The 22906-nt window shown below is 35.5% G+C and overlaps 1 protein-coding gene across 1 annotated transcript in view; it reads left to right on the top strand.

The window, feature by feature from the left end:
* The window catches only part of LOC306888613 (protein phosphatase 1 regulatory subunit 37-like), a 41368-nt gene that overhangs the window by 9622 nt on the left and 8840 nt on the right, over positions 1 to 22906 (top strand). Inside the window, exons 2-6 of the mRNA XM_079447046.1 lie at positions 7791 to 7888; positions 14305 to 14350; positions 15304 to 15404; positions 21737 to 21856; positions 21939 to 22089. Coding sequence (XP_079303172.1) covers positions 7791 to 7888; positions 14305 to 14350; positions 15304 to 15404; positions 21737 to 21856; positions 21939 to 22089 — 516 coding nt within the window. The remainder of the gene's footprint in view (positions 1 to 7790; positions 7889 to 14304; positions 14351 to 15303; positions 15405 to 21736; positions 21857 to 21938; positions 22090 to 22906) is intronic.

Genomic DNA, 22906 nt, shown 5'->3' with positions numbered 1-22906 from the left:
GTTCTGTGTTTGTTTTTTTTACATGAAAATGTTTGAAATATTGAATGATAAAATGATTTAAGCTATTACAATCATGTTTAGAGCTAAAAATAATAAATACCAATATACTATTATAATATTTACTGTGAAAATTATTTCTGTTTAAATAAATTCTGACTATCAGTTTCCTTCATTTATCAACAATATTGCTCCTAATAAAGATTTTGCAAAAGTTTATGTTCTTGTTTATCAAGGACTGTGTCAGTGAAGCGCTTGCTTGAGATGAAATATGAGATATGGGATGTGTGAAGAAGAAAAAACGCTGTTGGACTTTGTTAGTGGACAAATGAGTGACGCAGTAGTGCAAAAAGTGCCTGTAAGTGGTGCATTTTGTGTCGTCCCTTGAGCAGAGAGGAAGCTAACATAGTGATGTCTGGGCTTGTTTGATGGAGGAGGAGGACAGCATACGGTCTTGCTCAAGTGTGTGAGCATTTGCGTCTGTCCCCCGAGAGGCTTGATTCTGTCTGCTGACAACACCTCATGTTAATTGCCAACATTTAGCTTTTGTTTACATATCATCCTTATCAAACGGCAGTGCGCAGTTTAAAGAAGCTGTAATTGTCTTCGCTGAGGAAGACCAGGCCTTGCTGTACTTCACAGTTTGAGCAATCGCACTCCTAGAATCTGTTTAAACTGAGACCCAATTAGCATTCCGCCTGAAGGATGCACTTTTATAAACTTGTGTAATGTGCCGTCTTGATCGCTCAAATGTTTAAATGTAAAATTTTGATTCTGACATGTTTCTTAAGTGAGCTCCTGGTATGGAATACATTTCAAAATGTGTCTTTAGAAACTGCACTGTTAGACATTTCCAAAGGTTTTTACAGTAACTTATGCCACTTTTCCAATATCGGAAAAGAGAATCATTCAGCGCAATGGTCGAAAAGCGGCTTACTGTAATTAAGATTTACAGTAGCAAACTTTGATTTACAGTAGCAAACTTTGATTTACAGTTGCAAACTGTAACTGTTTTGTACTGTGCAAAAATATGACAAAAACACACAGACAAACATACACACATTTTTACCTTGCTTGCTGGTCTTATTCTCTCATAAGGTGCACAGACACACAGCACAGATGTTCTCCGGAACTCTTCCACTCTCGTGGGTTCATCCCCTGCGCTGTGGTGCCATTCGATAAGATAATATAGAACCCATTATACTATCTACAGTGGATGCGGACAGTAAAGTGATGCCCTGTTTCTGACATGAAAGACAAATAGATTTTCCAATTATTACAAGCGATGTAAAACGTCCAGTGTGGTCAGTCCCAAGCTGTTGCGGTGTTGTAGACACAGTGCAGGGCAAATCGAGTCAATCCTAATGTAAGAAATGAGGAAAATAAAACAACCTCAATAGAATGGCACCAAAGAGGCCGTTACAGCAAATACAGTAGTATACGACAATTAAAAAATACAGTAAGTCTCTGTATGTGGGGTTTGACATCACAGGAAATTAACCATGATGCGAAGGGTATTACAGTTATTTACTGTAAAGGGAATTTGCAGTATTATACTGGGTGATATACAGTAAATAACTGTAGAAATTACAGAAATGTGGACTATCAAAAATCGACCAATTTCACTACCAAATTTAACTGAAAATTTTTTAATTGTGTGACGTTGACAGTAATTTTAAATGTAAAACAATTTTTATATTTTCAGAATCTGGGTCATTTTGTCCCTTTTGTTATGTTGAATAATTATGATGTGGGAAATTGGGATGTTTTAGTTGCATTAACTTGGTATTGATAGGTTTTTTTAGTCGTTGTATGTGGTTGGATTGAAATGGCCTCTGGCTTGTTACCTCACTTATTAATCTTCTACAAACATAAATACATTATTCAGTTAATATTCAGATGCTTCAGGGCAGGCGAGTAGACTCTTCCTGAGAATTTCAGGGATGTATTTCACAGTAAAGTGGCACAGTTCATTTACACTGGCAATTGATGTTCTGTAGTTAGCTTTAACCGCTAGCTCCAGAACATGATTTTTGTGCTCTGAATTATCATCAAGATGTGTTTTACTTGTGAATGACCTTCAGAACCCTTGAGTTTTGGTGGAAATGTGCTGGTTTTGTTGAACAGTATTGGAAGTGCATATTTCTAAGTCATCAACACACCTGCACTTTAACGCATTTACAGTTTACAAGCTTTTCTATTTCACTGATGGTTCCTCCTCTGACATCCGCTGTATACATTCAAGTATGTGCAATTATGTATTTAATTGAATCAGATGGCGGTGGTTTAGATAAAGAGATGTGCAAAGAAGTGAGCTTTCTGAACTGCTGTCAACTACTTCCGTTATTGAAGTTCATTGAGTTAGTTTGTTTTATCAGCCACTGACGAAATTGATCTAATGCTTTGCAATCAGGTTACTGGAGATAATATTGTTTCACATAATTTGTGTTTGCATGCTGCTTTATGACTTTGAGTAGTCCTGTTTTTTCTCTGTGATTTAAAAAATATATTTGGTGTCTTGGCATTTTCAAGTAAGTATTGGCTGTGTTATATTACAAGGACTATGTCGTCTTGTTTCTTTAAAGTATTTAAATGGACAGGGGACTTTTGTTCTGAAAATGCAGTTTGTCTGAGATTATTCAGTGTAACAGGAATAAGTTATTCTGAAGTCATATAAAAAACTGATTGTTGCATGTCTGTGACATCATTAAATGGCACCATGTGGTGCTGCAGAAAAATGAGCTTTTTTTTATTCGATTAATCAATTAATAAAACCATTGTTTTAATAAATTATTATAAAAATAATAAAACATATTTTTTTGTGTTCATGTGCTACACAAAAAAAAATAATTGGAAAATTGTAAGCACTTTGTGCAGCATTAGTGTTTGTGATGTAATTCTTGGCCTTTGTTTTGGTGTTGCTTACATATTAGATACTGCAGATGTAGACTGGATTAAAGAAGTTTTACTGAATTACCAGAAGGCTTTCCAGGTCTCCACTCATGGAGAATGAGCCATTGGAAATCTTTTAGTCTTTAGTTTAATTGGACTGCCTGAGGAGAAGATGAAAGACTCATGATGCACTCTTAGCTGAATCATTCATTTGTCATGTATTGGTTTATATTTATAGCACATTTTAGTGATCGTGGTCGTGATCGGTCTGCAGCTTAATAGATGATAGCAAGCGTGGAAGGATGGCATCCAATCATATAATTATCATAGAGTCATCAACCCAGCACGTCATCTCTAATCAGCAGTACTCTGCTGTGTTTGTATTTTTATATATGCAAAAGATGTGAATAAAACAAAAAAAATCAAGCAGAATCCACATTTGCCTTTTACAATAATTAAACATGTAAAATGTGCTAATATTGCACTGTTTTGAAAGCCTGGCAGTCAGTATAGCCACGTCAATGTAAACATAAAACAGCTTTATTCTTGAAGTCTGCATGAAATCAAATTTCAACCTGTTATTAAATAAGTTATATTCAGTCTTTTAAGTCATGTCATTTATGAATTATTACAACGTTTGGGTTAATTAAATATCTGCAAAGATAACCAGAAGAGACGTGGAAGATGTGATGCAACTCTGTGAATCATTGTTTACGTGCAGCTCCTGTTACAAAAAATTGGGGGGATTTTTAGGGGTCATAAATATTGAAGAAAGCTCAAAGCACTGAAACACAAGCTTTACATTTCCTTGTCAACCCTCAGGCCTGCAGAGCGTATATTGTGACTGTTTACTGTAAACATGCTTCGCGTTTGTTTATACACAGAGGGACGAGTCGAAATTATTGTCATGATTAGAGGTCGACCGATTAATCGGCCGATTTTTGGCATTTTTTTAATTAATCGGCATCAGCCGATTGTGCTCCAATTTATGCCGATTAATATACAGGCGCGCAGATTGCCATTCCACTGGTGCAACGGATAACCCTGCGATGTCCCCCTCTGTCTGCTAACTTTTTGAAGAGAGAACTACCTGGTAACTCCCCAACAAAACGGTAATCTTATCCTTCGTTCTTAATCTAGCCTTGTATTTCATTGGTTAAATATGACGCTACTTTTGGAGAGAGAATGAGAATACTATTTGTAAAAAGAATGAGTAACTTTTTGGAACTGTATAGCTAACAAGCCTTCAACGAGCTCTAGTTTAGGCTAACGTTGCATTTAAGCACGGGTACCAAAACCTCATAATGAGCCGAGCGGCTAAATTATTATTGTAGCCGGATAAGCTCTATTGTATAGATAAGCTCCGTTCTCAATTGTGTTTCTGTACTGGAGTATTTCTCTCCCTCTGAGGCTGCGTGTGAGACGGAGCCACTCATAGTCTGCAGTCATGCGGTGTTCACACACTTCAGCTAACGATGGCACATGCGCAATATTGCAGCCTGTTCATTATCATAAAATACAGTCAGTCAAACATATGGGAAAAACACACTGCTCTGTTTAAATGTGTAGTAAAATCTGGAAAGTGAGTGAAGTACATAATAAATCATATTTTGGCATTCAAATACATTGCGAATACGGAAACATTATATTTTTTGTTGAATGAGAGACCCAACATTGGTTTCAGTTTCGCTTTAGCCTAAATTAATTTGTTTTGGCTTGTCTATAGCTTCTTATATTTAATTCTTGTTCTTTTCTAAATACTGTTAATTGAAAGAATTTGTTGTGGAGTGAGTATATAATAAATAATAAAGTAAATAATAAAATGCGACTTACACGCGACTTTTCTCTCTCTCTCTTTCTCTCTCTCTTTCTCTAAAAAAACTATTTTTTATACGCATAGCATATTTTAATCATGCAGCAAACCTTTTGAAATATTTTGATAAATTACTGAAAAAAAAGACTTAAAACAGTTTAAATGTTTATATTAATCGGTCAAAATTCTTACGGTCGGTTAACGGTTAAAATGAACATCCCTGTGAAAGCAGTGGCGAGTTTCTCGTGGATTATGGAGCTCTCAACTCCACGCTGTCAATATGTTTGAATGGGTATAAGTAGAGAGCATTTGTCATTCACATGCATTCAACATTAGTGAATATTACAAAAGACAAGCAAATATGGAATTTAACCCAATAAAAGAAGTTTAAATAATGTGTAAAAAACAGAAGGCAACCAATTGCATTCAGCAAAACTCTTTATTGCATTCCTTGAATGGATCTTCATTGAAACTCATTCAACCTCCTACAGGGAGAGAAAGATTGCAGAAAGACGAAACTTAAAAATATGACAAGTAGTATCTGGTTACGGTCGCTATTAAGGTGTTTCTCACATTATCTAACTGCAATTACAGTATAACGGTCTATTATCTAACGATAAACATTAACTAATGCGTTGAAATGTCAAAACAATTGTGTAATTTCTTCTACATTCTGGAGAGTGTGCTTGAACTCTTTTATTATAGCAGTGTCTGTCAGTGTTATGAACCCCTGTTTAAGTTAGACAAGAAGGGGAACGCAACATAAAGGTGGACACGTGAAACCAAAATGTGTTCAGCTGTGAAATAGACTTAGTTACTGTGTCTAGGCATTACTGTTGTTTGTGAGGTTACACATTTTTGTTTTTGTTGACTGTTGTTGATCACTTGAGCACTTTGAACTCTAATTATCATTTTTAAGTCAAACAGACTCAGAACAAGTGTTCAAGTGAAGTTCAGGTGTTTTGTTCACTTCAGACCAAAAATGAAGAAATGCTGCTGGGTGCTACTGTGTAACACTACTCTTGTTTATTTTATTATTTATTTTATGTAAGTTTTTGTGCACAAAAAAAAAAATCCTAGATTTTCGATTACCTGTTGTGTATTTATTATTTAATGTATATATTATTTTTTATTTATTCCATGGTCAGTCTGAATACTCGATTCTGATTGGCTGGCAGGTGTTGATTAAATTTGTTTAACTGCACAGTTAGTTCCAGGTCAGTTAAATCAGCTGCTTTAACACTAACCAACACACATCACTCGCTCGTGCACACACACACACACACACACACACACACACAGAGAGAAAGAGAGAGGTCGGAGATCGCAGATTGTGCTGCACACACACATAAACTTGTTGTTAAGGCTTCCCCGTGATTTTTATTACTAAAATAAAAGATAGATACTAGATCGCTACATTCCCCAGCAACGAGGTGATCAGATCTTTGTTTTTGAAGTAATTGTTTGTAGAGAGAAACACGCAGCAAGCAGGTACACACAACTGTCATCTCTCTCTCTCTCTCTCAATCGACAATTAATTGAAATGCATACTATAATTCATTCAAATAAATGTGGTCTTACCGCACTATTTCATCTCCGTGTCTGATTTGAAGCTGGCAGAATGCTAGCGCTAACGAGCCTTAACTGACGAAAATATCCGTCATTTTTACCCATCCGGTCAAATATTGCACTGCAAAGAGCAATACAAGTTTTACCTTGTCTATAACTTGGCAGATGACCATGGAATAAGCGGGATAATCAATGGCTAGCTGTGCATTATAGGATTTGCCTCCAAGGTTCTTAGCCTCCACGACGTGCATTAAAATCCTTTATTCCACGGCTAGTCGTTGATTATACAAGTGCACTGATTGGAGAGGGTTATTTTGTTTAATGTTTAATTTAAGCAATTTTATGCATCACTTTACTTCTTATTACTTTACTTAGATTTTATGAGATGAAGGGGAAAAAAGAAAATGGGCCAAACATATCGGCCAAAATATCGGCGTCAGCCACAGAAAAACCCATATCGGTCGACCTCTAGTCATAATGAAATTATTGGTAATCAACAACATGCACAGCTGGTTTACATAAATATTAGGGTGAAAATGACCTGGAATTTTTCTTTCCGAGATTTAATTGTTTGTTACTTACAATGTGAAATTGATGCACAAAAAAGAAATGCAAATAATTGCTTTAGTATTATTATTTTTATTATTATTATATTGGTGTAAATGTCATAAATGTTATATTTTCATAATTGTGAATTTAAGTAGTAATGTGAGTAGTGATAATTAGGAATATTTGTTGTTGTTATTACTACTACTAATTTTCATAATGTGTATTTACATTTATAATAAGAGATTAATAAACAATTAAACATTGGTTACACATTTTTTTTTTATTGGATCTGTAGCATTAATACAACCAATATTGCACATAATTACTTGAAATAATTAGTTAGTAATTATTTATTATCGCCATGTAGTAATGCGTCATGCATTCATTGTGAATTGCTTTTGGTGCTTCCTTGGCTTTAAGATTTCTGTCGCCTATGTTTGTGTTATGGATAGTATGTTTGCATAACAAATGACACTGTAGTATCACCGCAATGCAAGTGAAATGCTCACGCTGTAGAGCCTGGTATTTTATAGCCTTAAACCATCCTGCGTGCGTGTGTGTGTGTGTCTCACATCAAAACAATAAGTCCGAATGTAGTCATATGACTGGCCAGTGCTTGAAACGTCTAGACCGCTTGGTTCTTTTGAGTGTGTGTGTGTGTGTTCATGTGCTACACAAAGGCCCTACTGAGAGTGCTGAAGAATCACAGTGTACAGTCTCTCCAAAGCCTCAGTGAGGACCGATCCATTTCACTCGCTTCCATTGTTCAGACTCATGTGCTCTGTAACAAAACCTGCCTACGAAATGTGTGTTTTAAGGCATCGTAGGAGGAGCAACTGCTGTTCCAAACATAGAGAATGAGATGAGCTGGATTCAGACTTAGAGAATTGGCTGCATCCAATCAACTGTTGCATATGCTGTGTAGTATGTCTCTGTATGACCTTGTGTTTGTGTGGTTTTGTCTCTGCAGCCCAGAATGCGACGGTAGAGGAGATTCTGAATGCCTACAGGCAAGCATGCCAGAAACTCAACTGCAAACCAATCCCTAAAGTGCTCAAGCAGATACAGGTAACACACATTTATTCACTCCGTCTCTCACATCTGCAAAACATCCTGGAAATTCTTCAAACATTCATTCAAGACTAGTGATGCAACACAAATATATGCAAATGAGACTGTTTTGGAGGGCCAAAATCATTGACCAAAGCGATGATGTTTAATTAGCGTTTCTCCGATGGCGTGTTTTGACTGTTAGCAGATATTTTGTGCTCACAACGTGGATATGCTACAACAGGTAAACGTGTTAGCTGTGTCAAGGCTTGGACTGGTTGACGATCTATTTCTCGAAGTAAATCCGTCTTTATTTGAATGAACTTAGGTCTTTTGTCTATACTGGTTTCCACTGATGCGTGAACAAAACTTATAAGCTTTGCACTTTATTTTTGATATGAAAGTCTGGGCTCTCAAATTCTATTTTATGACAAAATTCAAGCAATAAATGTCCTTTCGATGCTCTGTAATGTGACGTGTAGCCGCTTCAGTTCAAGCTAAATGCATTTACCTCAGGAAAGCCATTCAATGTTTCTAAACTCGTTAGTTAGCTAGAGGAAATTAACAATGCTACATATTCATCATTTTTTTTTTTTATGTCAATACATTTAATTAATAATTATTAATGCACATTTTTTATTTCAGACACTTTGTATTTCAACAAATTGGAGTTATAAATATAATTAATATTTTTATATTGTAATTGCAATTTAAATGTTAATATACAACTCAGTTTTTATTTGAGTGTTAAGTAATTTTCATTAATTATTTGAAAAATACTTTAATTTCACTTTTAATTTTCAGCTAAATAACTTTTCGTTTCAGTAAAAATTTCAATGCATCAGTATTCAAGACCTTGAAGTTCTGCTTGAGGTCATAAAGAGTTAAATTCACACTCAGAAGAAAAGGGAAGTCTGATTGCACACATTAGTAACCTCTATTGTATCCTCATTTAGCCTGTTGCACTGGATTACATCTGTGCTCTCTTCACAAACGTATAACCTCCCCAACCTCTGGCATCCACACAGTCACATGCCTCCTGACTCGCTCTGCCTGCATCGTGCTTACTGAAAGCCTCTTATAGACACAGCGCTGTAAACATACCATACTGAGTCAACAAGCGGTCACAGCTTCCTGTCCTGATGACACACACACACATTCAGAGTCAAATTCCCAAACATCAGGCATTTGCATATAGCGTTGTATTGGTTTGGTTAGAGCTCAACATAAACGTGCCTGTTTTCTGTCAGGGAACATGTAACTACATGACTTCCTAAAACAAATAATATAGCAATTATGTATTCAAAATATCAAAAGTGAACTGTATTATTAAAAAATAAATAATGTAGGGTGGAAATTTTGGTAGTGTAGATGATCAATACATTTTAATAATAGTGAATGCACTCGTTTAAATGTTACTGTGTTATTACCATGTAGGGCTGGGCGGTATATTGAGTTTGTACGATGTATCGATGTTTTTATTAGTGATACGGTATGAAGCAATACCGTTAATATCAATATACAGTAGTTTGATACGAGCGCGTCTGAAAATAAATGTCTAGGGGACAGACTGAACTGCTGCGGAGAAAGTGCATAATACAGTTTGTTCTAAACATGTGACAAGCTTTATATGAAGGGCTTTAAAGAACTCGTAAGATATAGTAGCCTATAGTTTATAGTTTGAGTTTAAAGCGGCTCTGATAGAAAGGCTGCATGTGCCGCTGACAGAGACGCACTGTTTAATGTGTTTGAGATGTGCTGTTTTCCTAAATGCATAACTTATATTTCACCGGTATATTCTCCATCTGTAATGTTAGAAAGCCATGGAAATATTTCCATTTTGCTGTCAGAAGTGCATGAGCCTTCTGCTTTGTGATTCTCTGCTAGACTTCAGTGAACAAGCGCCGCAGACAGAGCGCAATGAAATAGCACAATAATTCTGACTAAAATATACATTTTGCTGAAATATTTGTAGTTGGAATAAATGTGACGCATGTAGAATTTGTGTGTATTTGTATGATAGCACTAACTGTAAAGTGACTGTAATAGGGCAATTGAAATAGCCTTTTTACTCAATTAGTCTGTGCTTTTTATTTAAATTTTTAGTTTAGTAAATTTAACTTCTGCTTTTAAAAACATTATTTTTATGATTTCTGTGTTTTTAGATTGCAATGTTAGAATGTAATGTGATTTTGACCCTTTTGTGCACATAATATATGCCTACAATCACTTTATTTGTTTATTTAATCCAAAAACAAAATACTGAGAGATATACCGTATTCCGCAAATCAGCCAAAAAATACAGAGATATGAATTTTTGCTCATGTTGCCCGGTCCTATTACCATGTTATTGCTACATTTACCCATTTTTATTCATTTAAAAATCAAGAAATTATTTGAAATGTTAACACACATTTTTTTTTTAAATATGAATGAAAATCTTTATGTGAATATATTTAATTATGACTAAGCAGGCTGAAACATCTGCTTGCTCGTGTCCATTTGTTATTAACTCGCATGCACTCTGCACTTTTTGCACAATGCAATTTATAAAATAAAAATAAAAAAATGCTTTTTGGTGGACTTTTCCAGTCTGTATTGGACTCAGTGTGTGGCTAGCCACCTTCTTGTTCATAAAATCGTCATAAAATCACGATTTGAGCGTGCACTATTTCTAAATCGCTTTATAGGACGATTCATCCCTCGCCCCGACCTCCCACAGTATGCTATCCGATTCAATCAGAAGGCAACGCGCCTAAATGGAGCGTCAGAACAGAACAGACCGGGCATACAGACAGGTTCACACATACTCCGTCTGTGGTGCGTATGCGGTGCAAATTTTTCCTGCCCCATGTTAACAGATCAGAGCGCTCACACTCCAGTGCGCTTCGTCTGCAGCAGTGCAGAGGTCGTTTCCACACAGAGTGTATGTCTGCTCTGCTGCATGCACTGAAGTAAAGTGACAGTGCATTGTTCGCAGAAAAATTGAACATAGATTGACACGGAAATGTAGTTATTACACCATAAATGCATATAATTAAAGTTTACTGTTTCACAGTCAACACATGGCTTTTTGGCTAGATTTAAAACAAGGAAAAGTTCACTTTTAGATAGACAAGGCAATATGGCACTCGTGGAGGGAGGAAAACAAAGTTATATTTGAGTTTAAATGTGAATGCTGATGAAAGATTACTGTACTTTGATAAAAGAGAATCACAATGCTAAAAAAGCATTTTCAGTAACAACATTTGAAATCAAAATAATGAATAAATGTTGTGTTTGTGGTAAACGGCCACGGATCAGGAGCGGACCGCAAACGCATCCTGTGCGAAAGCAAAATGAGTCCGTGCTGCTGCTTCACCACATACACATACTGTATACGCACTGCAGACGGAGTATGAACCTGGCGCAACAAATCTATTTCAACACCACAAAGAGCTGTATAACCAATTAGGGGTGGGAGAAAAAATGGATTCTCTGATGCATCGCGATTCTCTCTTCAACGATTCTGAATTGATTCTGAGCTTGGGTTTTTCCCCACATATGGCACGTGTGAGCGCTAGAGATGCGGTGGGCTTCATTGCACAGAATTTGCGCTGTGAGACACGTGCGCATTGCTTGACAGTGTGTGCTTCCACCCGCCGTGTTTTACTTTAGATATGCTTTCATTTATATGGAAACCGATCTGTGCATTAGTGTGAATGCAGCCTGTTACAGCTGCCACTGTCTATGATCTCATCAGTAATAATTCAAACGGCAATAATGCTGAGGAAAAAAGAAAAACCCATAACTATTGTCTGTAAACTTTCGGATACTTAACGCTTATTTTGAATTTAATTCGGGGTGAATTTTCATTTCTTGCCGACTTTAAAAAATGCATGCAAGATTTCAGGTGAGGTGTTATAATGAGACCGGAGTGAAGCAGATCAGTTTCTCCCGTCTGCTCCTCGCTGAGTAACTGTAAGCAGACAGACGGAGAGAAATCCTGTTATCGTGGCCTGATGTTTGCACAGAGATGCCAGCTAACACCCACAATCACTCACCAACCAGCACATGCTGCCGCTCTCCTCCCCTCTTTCCCTCCGTTCCCTCGCACGTCCCGCTCTTTTCTGTTTCCCATCTGTTACTTTTCCTCTCCTTCATTTTTCTCTGCAAGTGTAGATTTTTTTGTGTGCGGTGCGTGTAATGTGTTTTTGTGCGGTTTGTGTAACCTGTAGTTGTCCAGAAAGGCATCAGTCTGTTAAACCCTTCCAAGGGCATGATGGTAAATTTCCACTGGGAGTCCACAGGGCAGAAAATAGCCGGTCATTACTGTGTGCGTGTATGTATGTGTTTTTCCACCACCTCAGTCTGCGCTTGTGTTCCTCTCTCCTAATTGCCTAGTCACCCTTGGAAAAATGACTTCACAAACAGGTCTGGTAAAGAAATGCGCTGAAAAGGAAGAGCTACATTGATTAATTATATAATGTACATTAAGGGTGTGCTTTTATCCTAGTGCAGTTCCCACCTCCAAATGGCACAGCTGGATTAATAATTTTTGTAACATTACTAAAATGACAGTGTTTTAGGATAATTTTTTGTTTTGGGATTTGTCATATTTCTGGAGATCAGTTCTCAATAATTAGGTAAACTTTAAAACTGCTATACTTGCTGCCATTTGCATCCTATACTGATTTTTGACTTTTAGGGTAAACCAGGGGCCGTATTCGTGAAAATCTTGTTAAGAAAGAAGCTAAGAATGTTCCTGAGTGCAATTCTTTCTTTAAAAAAATAAATAAATCTTACTGACAGTCAATTAGGTGCTTGATTGACATATAAAGTAACCGACTACAGTTTTAGTTTTTATGTAAAATCTGTTAAAAGCATGTAACATCAACAAACAAAATAATATCGTCATAATATGTCACTGGCGTGTAAAGCACAGACGTTTCTGAGAATTTGTGAAGACATTTGTCAATGTTTTCGCTATAGATTCCTGTCTCTCATGTTGGTGATAAAATTGACAAAGACCCTCATTTTTAAAATATTTATTGTTATATATATTTTATTCTTAATATTATTTTAGCAAACATTTAATAACCCTTGTGCTGGGCTGAAAATCCTTTACCTAATTTGGTGCTCCTGGTGAAAAATGACCAGCCTTTCTGAAAAATATCCCATTCTGCTATATTATCACCAACTCTTGGACTTGTTTTTTTTTTTTTTATCAACTTGCTTTTTTTTCAGTCAGCAAAGGTTTATTATTTTTTTTTGAAACTGATTGATCATAGGCCTCATTGATCTGAGCTCATGCACCTCAGTTTTTGAGTGAATAAAGCGTTATTTGTGGATTATTTTGTTAATGTTCGCTCAAAAACTGCAGTGCATGAGCTCAGATTAATGAAGCCTAAAGAAACAGGGGGAAATCCTTTCTGGATCAAAATGAGAGGAATGCAAATGCAAATATATATATATGTATGTATGAGAATGACCCTGGAGCACAAAAGCAGTCATCAATAGGACAGGTATATTTGTAGCAATAGCCAAAAATACATTGTATGGGTCAAGATTATAAATTTTTCTTTTATGCCAAAAATCATTAGGATATTAAGTAAAGATCATGTTCCATGAAGATATTTTGTAAATGTCCTACCGTAAATATATCAAAACTTCATTTTTGATTAGTAATATGCATTGCTAAGAACTTCATTTGAACAACTTTAAAGGAGATTTTCTCAATATTTAGATTTTTTTTTTCACCCTCAGATTCCAGATTTTCAAATAGTTGTATCTCTGCAAAATATTGTCATATCATAACAAACCATACATCAATGGAAAGCTATTTGTTCAGCTTTCAGATGATGTATAAATCTCAATTTTGAAAAATGTACCCTTATGACTGGTTTTGTTGTCCAGGGTCACATATTTAATACAGCTTCTCCTCCCCTGTTCGAGTGCTGTCTGTGATTGGTGAGTAAAGATGACCGCAGATGGCTTGTGTAACAGCAGAAACACAAGGCTCATTGAAGTCACACTAGAAAGCTCTGGGTCAGATGCTGCTTGCATGGCAGCGTTAAATGTCAGGTGCTAACTCTGAATGCTTGCAAGTCTTTGCTGATCACAGAACAGGTTTAGGGCCGCTTTAGGACACAGCACTGACATCATGGTGTTTACACAGCCTTCAGACCTATCAGTTCAGCATTTATACTGGCATGCTTTCAGCTCTTAGTCCATTTGTTTGTCAGTGTGTAGGGTAACCCAGAGACATGTTACAGCACACACACACACACACACACACACACACAGTGTATTAGTCAGCGTATTTATTGATTTGTGTATCTGTAGGTGTAGGTGCGCACACACTTTTTAAACTAGAGTTATATTAATGACCTACCTGTCCAATAATATTCATCTCTATAGTAAACTCTCTCTACTTATTTGTTTGTTCTCCATAGGACTTAAAAGACCTGACACAGCGAAACGAGTGCCTAGAACTCAAAGGTGAGCTAACAAATCTCCTCATCACTTCAGTGTCTGTACGGTGATTGAAAGTTCAGGGAGTTTTACAATAGTATATTTCCTGTCTTGGGATAGTCATAGAATGTAATCAAATAACGAAAAGTCTTGGAAAAAGAGTTTTTCCTTCGTAAAATATTTCATTCAGCATTCAAAAAAAGCCTAATCTCCATTTTTCTCCATTCCAAATTATGATTAATACTAATTCAGCAAGGATGCATTAAATGGATCAGTAAAGACATTTATAATGTTACTAAAGATTGTTATATTAAATCAGTGCTGTTCTATTCATCAAAGAATACTGAAAAATAAAGTGGATATCTGTTTCCACAAAACTATTGGTCAGCACAACTGTTTTCAACATTGATAATAATCAGAAATGTTTGTTGAGTAAATCAGTATATTATTATGATTTCTGAAGATCATGTGACACTGAAGACTGGAGAAATGATGCTGAAAATACAGCTGCAGATCACAGAATTAAATTACATTTTAATTGTAACTTTAAACAGCTATTTTAAATTGTAATAATATTTAAAAAATTAATTTTACCAACCACAAAATTTAGAATTTTATGTATAATATATAGATTTAATTTTACACAATCCATGAATAATGAACAGTTAACTGATGAGAATGCGTTGAGAACCCATTTCATTCACTCTCATGCACACACACACACACACACACACACACAGGTTCTCCTTTGAGTTCAACCTGTTAAGACTGGTTTGTGTAGTTAATGGGTGTGTGTCCGTAGATGAGCTGATCTCACCATCAGATTATTCAAGTTTACTGTAAATAAGAAAGTAGCAGAAAAACCATCTATGTGTTTGACTTTGATCTGTGTTTTACTAAATAAGAGCATGAAGAGCCGTATCAGTGCAAAAGTTGAATCTAATATCAGTCTTTTTCTCTCTTTGTGTTTTCCTCTGTAGGAGAGAAGCTGGACTATAAATCATGTGAATCTCTGGAGGAGATCTTTAAGAGAGTGCAGTTTAAAGTGGTGGATCTGGAACAGACAAACTTAGACGAGGATGTGAGTGTGTTTTTTACCCCATTGTTTTTCTGGAAGCACTTTATTTTACAGTCCTGTTCCACATGTACTTATAACTAGGTACTAATCCTAAACCTAACCCTACCCCATTTAGTTACCTTATATTACCAGTACTTTCTTAGGTAAGTACACTGTAAGTACATGCAAGTACACGTACTGTAAAAATAAAGTGCAACTGAGTTTCTTACCAATCTCATTTCCTGACCAGCTCAATGACCGCAGGGTCATTCTTTTTCTTACTCTTTCCATCTTTAAAACTGTCTGAGCTTCTGTTGTGACGAGTGCAGCGCTCTGATTTCATTTATCAGTGCCGTTCCATGATGAAAGTGCTCGTCAGCTCTCTGGTTGAGGCATGCGTCTCTGTGTGTGAGTACATGTGTGCTGTTCTGACACGGTTTGTGTTTGTCCAACATAAACACAGATATCAGGAGCTCTGGAGAGTCAGTCTGGTTCTAATAGGTTACTTAAGGTCACTCCTGGCCTCTGACTCCTGTGTTTGAGTTGATGCAATCATTTAAGTTGGGTGGATCTCAGCATCTTCCATACAAACACACTCACTCCTAAACACCACATCTTAAGGGAGTGTCATGGAGGTTTTTGCTCTTTTGAAATAATAAAAGATTTATGTACACATTCTAACAGTCACTATTTCTGTATGTATTTGTTTGTTTTAATTAAGTACTTTTTTTGATTTATCGTAATTTACTAAATAAATTCATTCATTCATTTTAAAATATATACTATGAACACATATTCTGACCATCACTATTCACGTATCTATTTATATTTTCATTTCACTTATTTATATTAATTTAATTGATTTTAATGTAATTGATTTTTATTTAGGGTTTTCAATAAAAAAATGTACTGTGTACACATTCTAATGGTCACTATTTATGTATATATTTTAGTGCTGTCAAATGATTAATCGCATCCAAAATAAAAGTTTTAGTTTACATAATGTGTGTGTACTGTGTGTATTTATGTATATTTAAATACACACATGCATGTATATATTTAAGAAAAAAAAAAAATTTGTATCTTAAATATGTTTATGTATTATATAAATACATGTAAATATTTTCAAAATATATTCTGTATGAGTGTATTTTGTATGTGTATATATATATATATATATATATATATATATATATATATATATATATATATATATATATATATATATATATATATATATATATATATATATATATATATTTTGTCAGCTATTTTCAGTTTTAGTCTTAGTCCCGTGTTAAATGTCCTTGTTAGTTTTAGTCGACTAAGACCCAGTTTCACAGACTAAGCCAGGATTGGGCCATAGTTCAATTAGGACATTTAAGTAATTTTTATAAACTTAAGAACAAAGCACTGATATATTTTAAGATCAGTCATTTTAAATAGCTCAGACTTATATTTTAGTGTAGGACTAGGCTTAAGCCTTGTCTGGGAAACCGGGGGTAAAAGTCTCGACATTTTAGTCTAGTTTTAGTCAATGAAAACTTGACATTTTAGCAATAAGATTATTATTATTATTAATTAACTGTATAGCCGTATTAATTTTGGCAGACATGTTTACTCAAATGTTATCATGTTTAGTCAACCGTGTCCAAGTTTAAGTCAATTAAATATATGCGCATTTTAGTAAGGTTTAGTCTAATCTTACTCACATTTTCATCATGCTGTATAATGGTTAAACTGATAAAAAATATTTTTGCTCAAATTTGTAATTGTAATGATTGTTGTCATTTGAGAAATTTACTATTGCATTTCAGGTATTGCACGTTCACCAGTAAGCACAAATAATGTGGACTCGTACATGGTTTATCCTCATGTACTGGCTTGTTATTATATAAATTAATACCAAAGAAGTGTGCACTCTTTCTGTCTACATTATGAAAACTGCTAAAACAAGCAAAAAATATTATAACAGTGAGATTGACGTAATTCCACTATAAATACAAATTGCAATAGCCTATTTCTCTATTAAAGCAACAGCGGTTGAGTAAGTGCATTTATCGCAAACAATACAGTCGAGATTTCATGACAGAACACAGACACTTTCATTTAGATGCTAAACTCCAGCTCGTTCGTCAGTGTTTTCAGATCATCGGTGGCCTTCCGCAATGAGAAGAGACCACGTGGTTGCCAGATTGTTTAAAATAAGCAAACCACCGGGCAGGAAATGTATCCTTGTAACAGTGCAGCTCTGATTTGGGGATTTGAACTTTTGATATCTGGCAACCACACTCATGAAATCTCGCTTAGTAGAGGTGTGTAGAGCAGTCTGCAGTCCTTTTTTTGATAAATAAAACTATTTGAAATAATTACACAAATCATATACTTAGTTCCTAAAGGGATAGTTCACCCAAAAATGACCCTCATGATGTTCCAAACCTGTTGAACTCAGAAGAAGATATTTTTAAGACTGTTGGCCAAACCAAACAGTTTCTGGTCTCCATTGACTTCCATACTATTTTTATCTCTCTCTCTAGCTGTGTTTCCATAACCCTTCAAATTGCGAATTGAAAATACACCCAATGGAAACATGTCAATTTCGCAAAAACTCCCATATATTGCGCAAAAGTTTTTACACTCACATGAGGTGGTTTTTCAGGCAATTCGAAAAAGGAAATTTGGCAAAACTGCAATGGAAACGTTTTTTTCTGCCTTTACAGGTCACCTGACATATACAAGTCACATGATCATTCTTTAACCTCCAAGAAACACCTCCTACATGGCCACTCACAAATATAAGGGGCTTTCCTTGGCATTAACTTGAATAACCCCTTATTTACACTACATTACGGCCCCGACACGGCACTCTAGTCAATGTTTGTGTCACGTTTCAGAAGTGGCCCAGAAGCAGCTCTTCACGCTCCTCTAAAGATACACACCTACATCTATCTACATCATCTTTGATTACAAATCATGGCTAGTGTGGTGGCTGCGATATACGCAAACCTACCAACATCTGTTGCCATGACTTATTGCGAGAGGAAAAAGTTTAGTCGCATAACATGGGTTAATGGAAACACTGTCATTTTGCAATAGTTTTTTATTGACATTTATAAGATATCGCAAATCTGTAACGGAAACATACCCTATCTCTCTCTCTCTCTTTCTCTCTCTCCTCTCCTCTCTCTTTCTCTCTCTCATCTCTGTCTCGTCTCGTCTTAGATCACTGTGTGACTCATGCTGCTGCTTAGAGGACAGTGTAAATCTCTAGTGTAAAGATGCTGGAAACAAACCCATGTGACACACACATATACATAGACGTGCACATGTATAGACATGCAGACTAAATCTTAGCACTTACAACATGATCTGGGACACATTCTGGGGCTTCATCCAGGATAAAATAAAAAACCCAAAACCAATCATCCTTACACATTTACATGAATATTACCATATAGTACAACTGGACCAAGGTTATTATAATTTAGAATTTTTAAAATGGTTTTATTTTAATATTGTTTTCAAATTTGCTATAAAATTCAGTTTAGTTTTTATTAGTTTCATAATTTTATTTTGTTAGTTTTAGTTTAGTTTTTGAACATTTTTACAGTTTTGTTTCAGTTTTAATTAAAGTTTAGCAGAATCAACAGATCAGTTTCAGAGCGAAGTCCAAAGAAAGATATAATTTAACTTTAGTGAGGAAAACGTTAAGCGACACAATTAACGCATGCTGAGATTGATTAGATAGTAAGAGTATACAAAAATACACACAAGGAAGCCTTTATACTAAATAAATCTACACATCTAATGGTGCCTTGATATATTTAATATGAACATAAATGTAGCCTAATTTGGTTGTCTTGTTTCTTATTTAATCATGATATTGTAACTGTCGTGTCTTGCTCACTTTTCCATGAACAGCCACGCATAAATCATAACTGGGACTAATGCAATTCATTAACGGCAATCATATTCAAGGCTCATATTTGAATGTTCTTTTCTTTATTAATGAAGAATTATAAGCGTGTGCATGATGTGATTTAGCCTATGAATATTTGTTTGAAAGTTTGGCAGAGTGATCACAAGATGCTAGGCCAAGTTTTGTATTGTTTACAGATCGGCGCGTTCTCATCTTTTTTTCTGTTATGTTGCTCTGCGTGTCTGTTTTCCGTCAAAGCACCAACTTGCCTAATGTTGGTTTGATTGCTTGTGTTACATGAGAAAAGAAATAATTTAGCCTACCTGATGTTGTAGATTAATGCGGGTTCGGTTCGGGTCACGACTCGTGGTCGTTGTCAAACGGTTCTGGTCTGGTACAGAAATACTGTGGGATAACGGGTCGGGTGTTCTGTTAAGTTCTGCTGGTGCACGTTCACCAAACAGGACTCTGCTTTAAACTGCTTTGCATCTCTCCGTCAGATAACCCCATGCACGTGATGCGCCATTTAAAGGTATTTCCCTAAACTGTTACACAGCTCATATATTTTTGGGGTGAGAATGTAATGATTTTTCATCAATCGTTTTCGTCGTAGTTTTAGTTTTCCTTTACAAAAATACCCTTGAACTGGGCATGTTACCTTACAAAAAAGGTTTATTACATGTATGTATTTTTATATACAGTTGAAGTCAAAACTTTACATACACCTTTCAGAATCTGCAAAATGTTAATTATTTTACCAAAAATAAGAGGGATCATACAAAATGCATGCTATTGTTTATTTAGTACTGAGCTGAATGAGATATTTCACATAAAAGATGTTTGCATATAGTCCACAGGAGAAAATAAGTTGAATTTATAAAAATGACTCGGTTCAAAAGTTTACATCCCCTTGATTCTTAATACTGTGTTGTTACCTGATCGATCCAAAGCTGTGTTTTTGTTTAGTGATAGTTGTTCATGAGTCTCTTAAAGCATGGTTTTTCCTTCTGGAGCATCAGTGAGTGTTTGAACCTTCTGTAATAGTTGCATATGAGTCCCTCAGTTGTCCTCAGCGTGGAAAGATGGATAATACATAAGAAACGACAACAGAGTGTCTTTGAAAGCGCTCTTTTGTGCAGTACTACTTCCTTCCGTCAATCTCAGTTTGACAGTTTAACAGCTGAGCCCAAGCCTCTGTTACTAATGCCCAAACATCACTCTAGAACTAGTAACGAAGGAACGTTGAGTTGCTTCATTAAAAGCTTATTGTATTACTGTAGTAAAACCAGTGTATTATGTATAGTTAAAGATTGACTGAGCGAGTTTGTATACCTGCATCTGATACAGTGTTCACTCTTCAGGTCAATCTCTTATTCTCAATAAAACATTAGTTTGACTGTCCGATAGTCTCATACTATCCTTTCATCTGTTAAGGGTGATTTCTGATGACAGCACTGCTCAGTGTATGTGTTAGCTGCCTGCAAGCTGGTGTTGAAAGTAAAAATAACTTCCTTGTTCAAAACTGCGCTTTAGTATTTTCACACATAGTCAAACCAAAAATTATTCAGACACCAGATATTTGATATTTTGTACTAGTGGGTGCAGGACTCTATAGTTCATTTGTGTAAGTTAATTTGTCTTAGTAATTAACATAAATGAACCGGCTGATAAAGCAGCTAAGATTCAAGTTGGAAATGACAGAAGGCCAAATGCCAGCTTCTGACGTCAAACCTATATTGAATATGTATATTTATGATAAATGGCAAATGGAATGATTACATGCATAACAAAGGATATGAAGTGAATGCAGTACTACATCAAGGAGTTAACTGTTATTGTTTTGAAAATAGAAATAACCACGTTGTGTAAACGAGATGTTGAATAGGTCACAAGACTCTATTGAAAGGGGAAGAAAAACAAGTTTGTGATTTAATGTAAGAATCTTTTGAGTATAACACATTTTAATAGTGTCTATTTTTAAATTATACTAGACAACATTTTTAACAAAGTTTCTCCTGAAATAATTTTAGAATTTTTGTCATATAGTAAGTTGAAAGACTAAATAATTGTTATTGCTATTTTGATATTTTAGTTTAAATTATATTTTTTATTTGTATGTTGAGTTAAGATGAAATTGTTAAATTATTGTAACCATTATATTGAAAGGATATTGATTGAATGGTTTTACTGATGCTAATGAATTGTTTTTGCCATGAACATTGCCATTGCTGCTGACACGGTGTTAAATCATAAATAAATCAAAACATACATGCACACATTTTCTGAACAGATGCAGCAGGTTGTTGTCATAGTAACTCAGGTTGTCTGCATGTGTCTTGCATCCCTTTCATAATCTCCTGCAGAATAAACACAGAACAGACTGCTATTAAATCTGAAATGCTGTACAGAATAAAGAGCGTGTTTCTTTCTCTCTCAGGGAGCGTCCGCTTTGTTCGATATGATAGAGTACTATGAATCCGCCACTCATCTCAATATCTCCAGCAACAAGCACATGGGCACACGTGGCTGGCAGGCCGCCGCGCACATGATGAGGAAGGTGAGGCTTGAGTTATGCTCATTTCACACTTTAATGAAGAGTCGATCTGCTCCGCTTCACTCATGCATCTGTGTGCCTCCAGACGAGCTCTCTGCAGTACCTGGACGCCCGTAACACCCCGCTGCTGGACTATTCGGCTCCGTTCGTGGCCAGAGCTCTGCGGATCAGCAGCAGTCTGACCGTCCTGCACCTGGAGAACGCCGGCATCTCAGGACGACCGCTCATGCTGCTGGGTAATGAATGGAAAATCCAATGATCGGGAAAACTGTGGACGTTAACCCTATAAAACCTAATGTATCATATTTGATACACCGATTTCTAAGTGCTTTAAATGATAAACATGATAAAAAAACTGTTTATCTACTAAATGCTTTCTGTCGTCGGAATGATGGTTTATGATAGTTATTTTTAGCATGTAAAAAGCCTTTTACGATAACTGTACAAAGGTCCATCTTCAGCTTGTGCTTTACTGATTTGTATAAATTAAATATAAGAATATGCTTATATTGTTTAAATTGTTAGTAATAATTCGAACTGAACACTTACTGGACTGAATCAACATATATATATATATATATATATATATTAGGGATGCAAAATATTAGATTCTTGCTGATATCCGATATGTTCATATTGGCTGATACCGATATATCGGTATCAGACAGTTTTTTTTTTTTTTAAACGACACCAAGTCTCTCCTGTCCCAGGAGTCCTGTGTGGAAATTATACACAAATTATTTTAAATTTTAGTTAGTTTTGAGCAAAAACTTGTTTGTTAGATCTAATAAACATTATTAAAGTTTTTCTTTTAATGAGAGTACATCGGAAGCTTTGACAATCACTATAATAAAATCAATCTCTGCTTTTTTTTTTTTTTTTCAGACAGATGCAGTTAAAACCTTAACATCTTATTTGTGGATGATGGTTTAAAGCAAAATAACTGTAAAAATTCTACAAATCTTTTAGAGCTTGTATTTAAGTTTTCATTATCCATTTGAAACAAACAAAAACATGAATATGTTTCTGTCTATCTATATACAGTATAATTAT

This window comes from Barbus barbus (genome assembly GCF_936440315.1).
Source record: "Barbus barbus genome assembly, chromosome: 22".
Lineage (NCBI taxonomy): Eukaryota > Metazoa > Chordata > Actinopteri > Cypriniformes > Cyprinidae > Barbus > Barbus barbus.
This window is presented reverse-complemented; position numbering and strand designations above follow the sequence as displayed.